Raw genomic sequence first — 7,107 nt, 5'->3', positions numbered from 1 at the left:
CTCAGATGGGTTTCTCTTTCTAAAAAAAAACGTAAAAACCATGAAGTCTTTGGTGAATCTTTGGAACAACAGCAATGGCAGCTTTTATTGAACATTAATTACTGTATAGAGTAGTGAGTAACAATTATAACAGACCTGCTCACTGCATATTTGAGTTAACTCATTGACAATACTATATCGATCCCAAGTCATTCATGTCCTTAGAGAACTATTATATTTTGTTGACGTTAAACAAATTAGGGGGGCTTCTCATTATGAGAAACCTGCTAGACAAATATCTTAAGAGCAAAGATTCCTGGTTTTTATTAGGTACGCTGGACTACTTCAACATCAGACACGCAAGCTGCATTATGGTGCAGTTTATCGAATTTGTAAATATAGAAATGCCAAGTTTTCTAAGATATATTGTTAATAAAAGAAGGGGACATGACAATGAATACGATGAACGTCAATAACAAAGCATTAATACACACAATTTAGATGCCTCATAAACGGATTTTTTTGTCTCAATGCATTCTGGGTATTATGAATGAATAATACTGGTGTAAAGAAGAACAGCGCCCTCTAGTGTTAAAATATTCGGTGTCGGTTAATGACATTTGGGAAATTATATTTGATGGCCATAAGGTGGCAGTGTGAGACATTGGAGTCCAACTTATGATTTTTTATTTTTTGATTGCTTGTTTATTGAAAATACAATAGAATAAAAGCATTTGAGACATTAGATCATTTATTTGGCACGATAAAAACATACAGAGAGTAAATTGTTGTCTTTTTTGTCGTTCACAGAACTATAGAGCAGTGTGAATGACTGTTGAGCTTATGTCGTCTCCTCTGACAAACCTGAAAGCTTTACGACACTTTTCTTCTCCTGTTTTGTTGTGAATAAATATAAAATTTACATATCTTCTGACCACAATAAACGCTTTTTTTTATTATTATTATTTGTATGATATCTGGCGAAAATCTAAATAACTTTTCTACAGCCCACAGTGTATTTTGAATATCATTGCCACTGTCGCGTCTTAAAAACTTCATCAGTCAAAGTTACGTCGTATTTATTTTTATCGAGAAAACATTTTTTTATATATATAATTTTGACGTAAAAAAAAAATAGGCCTCTTGTGTGAGCTGTAGGATTGTGACAGGATGATTTCACACAGTACTTGAACGCACCGTGACATTTCCCTTTTCCCTTTCCTAGTGACTAGTCTATGGAGATGCGTTCACGGACGTCCTGCCACACACGGACCAATCCCCGTAAAGGAGAGGAGGAGTCATGACTTCCGTCGTTATAAAATCCACTAACTGCCCCCTACCGTTCGCTTTTTCGCCCCAGCTTTGAAGGACTCTTGTGTTCTGTTTTAATATTTAGTACATTTTCTCTCCAAGAAAATCGCAAACATGACCAGGAAATTCTTCGTCGGTGGAAACTGGAAAATGAACGGCGACAAAAAAAGCCTTGGGGAGCTCATCCAGACCCTGAACGCAGGCAAGGTGGATCCTAATGTCGGTAAGTCGTGATTGTTGACAGAAGTCAAACCATTTCAATACGAAAAGGGACATCTTGAAAAATGCACAAAGCCGAGACGTTTAAATTCGTGTAGTTGGCAGTTTTTTATTTGGAAACGGCTCGGTAATTCATTGAATCAGACTTTTAGCATCACCAATCTCCTCCTCCTCATTGGTCTTTAAAAGATTAATGGAGAAAAGAAAAAGAAAAATCCGAATTTAAAGCTGTAGATTTGTTAACTTTAGGCCAGTGGCTGCAAGTTGCTGGGGGACACGAATGAAGGACACGGAGGGCTCCCTCCGTCATGTCGGTGGTGGGTGTGCGCTCACAGCAGCACGTAGTCCCGCTGACTCGCGGGGTGCGTTCAAGTTCAAACGGTGGTTACGGTCAATTTTACATCGGGGTCCAGCGGTGGTTGAGGCGTTGTTGCGCCTGACTGGGCGTTTTGGCCGAGACCGTACAACAAAAACACAATCCTAGTGATTTTGAGCTGCACAAGCGTTCGCATTATGCACTTATAGGGACTAGTCGGAGATTTACTCTTTCCGACGTGAATTGAATGCAACGCATGCGCTGTTGCTGCCTGCCTCTGCAGACTAGAGACAAACCAGACAGAGGAAGAAGCTACTGGCAGAAATTGATTGTGTCAATCCCTTCTGCAACTCCAGGTTATGCAACTGCATTATTGAGTTTAACAAGCCTGACCCATTCAGGAGCAACTATCCCTGGACCTTGCTCTCCAGATGAATCCACCCCTTTACTCTAGTAAACTTGATATGCTCTCATTACCTCTCAAATTTCTTCCATTTCCTCCCAAATTTCTCTCTTCTCTATGGTTATTTTTACTCGTTTGACTTTTGAACGCAGGGGCTCATGACTGGGCCTCGACCTCTGCAGAATGTACCCCTCCTCAGTGACCTTTTAAAGGTTGAACTCAGACCTTTAATTTGCATGACTCCAAGCCAGGACAAATGACCTTTTACCAAACCAGTAATACCATGCAGTGTCTAATATAGGTCCTAGGAACTCCAAAGATACAGTTACACTGTGAATGTCAGTATCTTGACCTCACTGTATTCATGTAGTCTGCTGCAGTCTGCAGTAAGTGAAATGTTACAGACTATAACAGATTTTCTTTGTTTTTAAATATTACAAAATGATTGGTCAGGTATTTAGCTTAAGTTGCATGCATGGATGAAATATGGCTTTTAAACAGTCTCCAGATTCAGCATTGAATATTTAACACTTCAGCATGTTTTAGGAAATAAATGCATCGGCTTTATCCATTATTGTACTTTCTAAGTTAATTTGAGGGGGAAATGATGAAATTCGGGAACAAACTTTGACTCCTAAATGGGGGCTATGACTGTTTCTGTTAAAAGCAAATATTTTCATCAACGAACCTGCTAAATTTCTCCCGCTTTGATAGTATAGTGATTTAAACAAGATGAAACTGGTTAAAATTATCAGCAGGTGGCATTCAACACCGAGAAGTAGAGAAAATATAATATTATCCAGTTTTGCAGTAGAACAAACCACCCATCATTTTTTTCTTACTACAAACAAAATTGCATCAAGCAGTGTAATTATTATTATTTTTTTTTTATGTATTTGGTGGAATTATCTATTTTTGATGCATTCAATTAAATTGTACCCTAACCTGAATTTTTTTTTATTAACATTCTGCCCTTTTAAAGGGTAAAGGTGAAGGATATAAGTTGGTGTGGCTGGTTAATTACAGTATTTATACTGTCTGCTCTGGTTACCAGCCTGCAGTAGTCATCACAATAAACGTGCAGCTGCCAGCCTACCAAATGGGCCATTTGTATAATGCTGGGAATGTATAGAAATGGCTGTATGTAGGGAATATACATTTGTAAGAGCCTTTTTTTCCAGGTGATTAACGGCGTGCAGCGCTATTAAGGGGCAATGGTGCCATACTGCTGAAAACCTTACAGTTACAGTAAAAACTTACAGTTTTTTTCTGTTTTGTTAACAGAGGTGGTGTGTGGTGCTCCATCCATCTACCTGGACTTTGCCAGATCCAAACTGGATGCCAAGTTCGGTGTTGCAGCTCAGAACTGCTACAAAGTTCCCAAGGGTGCCTTCACTGGGGAGATCAGGTACTGAGAAGAAAACCAGTCCAGTTTATAATCTTTAACTTCAGAGCAGTTTTGGTACCATCCTCACCATTTTTCTTTCTCAGCCCTGCGATGATCAAGGACTGTGGTGTGAACTGGGTAATCCTGGGACACTCCGAGAGGCGCCACGTCTTCGGAGAGAGCGACGAGGTAAAACAGGATCATGGTATTACCCACCACTATCTGCTTTAGACCGGTTGGAGTTCAATGTTAAACAAATTCTACTTTTTTTTTTTTTTTTTTGTAGCTGATTGGGCAGAAGACTGCTCATGCTCTAGAGAACGGTCTTGGCGTGATCGCTTGCATCGGTGAGAAACTGGACGAGAGGGAGGGAGGCATCACGGAGAAGGTGGTGTTTGCTCAGACCAAAGTCATCGCAGGTATGTAGCTTTCAGCAGGGAAGCTGAGTGATGCAACTCCATTTCGGCTTTGGGGGTGAAAATACATCTGCTTGTACAATACAAAGTCTTATCTCATTGATAGACAATGTAAAGGACTGGAGCAAGGTCGTGCTCGCTTATGAGCCTGTTTGGGCTATCGGCACCGGCAAGACTGCCTCTCCACAGCAGGTAAATATTAGAAATAACTAAATGTTTCGCCACAAAAGGCCATGCTGTGCGGTTTCATGCATTTTTTTTTTATTGTGTGATATCTCAGGCTCAGGAAGTTCATGAGAAACTGAGGGAATGGCTGAAGACCAATGTGTCTGAGGCCGTAGCCAACTCTGTGAGGATCATTTATGGAGGTGAGCTTCTTGTATTAAAAGGGTAAATGACTGGATAATTTCTGCACATTATTCTTTATTCATACTTTAATGTTGCTTCATAGGTTCAGTAACCGGTGGTACCTGTAAAGAACTTGCCTCCCAGAAGGACGTGGACGGTTTCCTCGTGGGCGGGGCCTCCCTAAAGCCAGAATTCATCGACATCATCAATGCCAAGGCATAAACACCCAGACGAGGTCCCTCAACTCGCAGTACTACTCTCCCTCCCTCCTCTCTGTTTGAACCATTTGTGTAATGCTGTCATTCCCTTGGTTTTTTCCTTTTTATCTTTTGGTATAATTCCCCCATAAAGAAAAAAAGGGACAAGCTGACGCATGCACTGGTGCTGCACTGATGAGTCTACTGAGAACGGTCCGTGTGCAAAGTTAACTTCCGCACAAAGTGCTCTAGCTGTAAAGGCTGACAACCAGACGTGGACATTCAGTCCTCTGCCTTTACTTGAAAGGTTTACGTACTGCTTAACTTTTTGTTTTGAGGATAAACTGTCACAGCTTGTCGGTCACATTTCTTTCTTTATTATGCTGTCTCTGTGTGAATGTGAAGATCTGTGTCTTTTTTCCCTCGCTGTAGACGTGCTCAATCCAATTTTTTTTTTTTTTCACTACTTTCGCAGAGAGGAAAGTGTCTATTATGCGTTTGTTGTGTTGTCATGACTTGCGGGTAGAAGGGAAAATAATAAAGAAATATTCTAATAAATGGTTTAGAAGAAATATGTCATGTCTTTATTGACTCTGATTTCTATTATAACTTTCCAATAAAATCTTGGGAGATTGTTAGTTTATTTGGGTGGAAAAGAAGCCGCCCTGCTGTTCATATGCTGAGAGATTTTTATGAAGCTACAGTGTTCTGATAATGGCAGCCGGTTGTTACTCCTGACATGTTGAGAAGAGGGTGTCTTATTACAGACTCAATAACCTGATGGAACACACTGCTATTTGTATCCTAAGGCTGAAATAAGATGCAACAGAGAGACTATCTGGCATTGTCATTTGGATTCATTTTAAGAAACTCCTTAGAATATTCATAATGCTACTGTAAAAAGGGAATTTAATGGAATAGATTAAAACCGCCTAAGATATTGATTGAGCAAAATGAGGCCCCTTATACTGGAGGTTAAACTGTGTAAAAATGACATAAAAATTTGAATTTATATTTATCCACCTTCACTTAAAAACCCCTAAACGTCTAGAATAACAAATTGCCCTCACAAGTCTACCAGTTAATAGTCCAACTGTGTGTAATTCAGTTTCAGTTCTTCTTTGAAGGTGCTCTAGATTTGTTGGAGATCATTAGGGAATAAATGAGGACGAAGAAACATAGCGGATGAGTCAAAGGTAAAGCTGGGGAGGGTTTTAAAGCAGAGTTGGACTAAACGCACTCTAAACAAAAAAATCTAAAGTAGCACTCTTTACTTGTCTGAAAACGAAGAAAATGAAATGACTAGAAATTTACCAAGACATGAAAAGAACAAGAAAGCCCTTTGGCTGAATGAGGAGCTGGAAATAAAAGCTAGCTGCTTTCTGATGGTGAATTCTGGTGGAGGCTGCATCATTTTTCTTCTGCTTGGACAAGAAAGGTTAAAGGACAATGCTGGTTGAAAACTAGAAGCCTTGATTTGTTGTAGAATAATAAAACCCTATGGTATGTTTCAAGCCCAAGGATGTTTTCCAAAGAACTAGCAGAGCTAGAATGTTATGTTTTAGATTAAATAATTTCAACTTCAGGTAGAAAGACCCAGAGCTAAACTGAATGAGACTTTTGGACCCTTACATTTTTTCATACTAGAAAGCAAAGTGTTTGTGAGGTCGACTTGGGTACGGCACGTTACGTTTATTTGGTCAAGAACAGTACATAGGACACAGTTACATATTAAAATGGTGCAGCCATTGTTTTGCATAAAGATTATCTAGCCGATGACTAATTTTAGGGTAACCATATTTTGATTTCCAAAAAAGAGGACACTTTGCCCACTTTACCTCAAGACAGATTCAGACAGGCTTCTCAAAGGTTAATGACCATGCTTTATTATACCTAAATGGTACAAAAATAACCTTTGTAGTAAAACCAAATCTGTAACAACCAGAAACAAAATCATAGCTCTCTTTTAAAATACATAAATAAAATCAAATAATGTTCTAAATATCACCTAAATTACATAGGTCAAAAAAGTGTGGCAGTATTCTCTGCAAAGCGCCAGCCCATTTAAGCATATGATTATGGTCCGATGAAAAACCGTGAAAACAGGACATTTTCATGAATTTATAAGCCCCCTCCAGACACCCCAGATATGATGTAAAAATTGGACATGTCCGGGCAAAAGAGGACGTTTGGTCACCCTGGCTAATTTGCAAACCCAGTCCTTGGTTGGACTTTACTTGAAGATCCATCAAGATGAAACTAATTATTTTGCATAGGCTACAAGTTATGTTCAGTTATTCTTATGGTGACTTTCCATTGCCTTCCGTTCATTTCTACCCAGACCCTCACTCTAAGCTAGTTTTCCCTCTTAGATACCATTTAACTGGTCCCTACAAGTACATTTATGCCCCCTAAAGTGGGATATTACACTTTTACGACAAGTTAACAAATCCATGGGCAAAATAACTAAAACCACTGACAGAGGATGGGAAACATCTAGAAAAACGGTCCAAACTGCAGCTAAGTAAGTA

General features: G+C 39.4%; 1 protein-coding gene across 1 annotated transcript; it reads left to right on the top strand.

Annotated features, from left to right (window-relative positions):
- The first annotated feature begins 1,301 nt into the window (after window positions 1-1,301).
- tpi1 (triosephosphate isomerase 1) lies at window positions 1,302-5,143 on the top strand. The gene is made up of 7 exons (XM_015370687.1): window positions 1,302-1,513; window positions 3,513-3,636; window positions 3,720-3,804; window positions 3,902-4,034; window positions 4,138-4,223; window positions 4,312-4,399; window positions 4,483-5,143. The coding sequence occupies exons 1-7, from the start codon at window positions 1,405-1,407 to the stop codon at window positions 4,599-4,601; spliced, it is 744 nt and encodes a 247-aa protein (XP_015226173.1). The 5' UTR covers window positions 1,302-1,404; the 3' UTR covers window positions 4,602-5,143.
- Window positions 5,144-7,107: the final 1,964 nt, after the last annotated feature.

This window comes from Cyprinodon variegatus, unplaced genomic scaffold (assembly GCF_000732505.1).
Source record: "Cyprinodon variegatus isolate N-32 unplaced genomic scaffold, C_variegatus-1.0 Scaffold48, whole genome shotgun sequence".
Taxonomy (NCBI): domain Eukaryota; kingdom Metazoa; phylum Chordata; class Actinopteri; order Cyprinodontiformes; family Cyprinodontidae; genus Cyprinodon; species Cyprinodon variegatus.
This window is presented reverse-complemented; position numbering and strand designations above follow the sequence as displayed.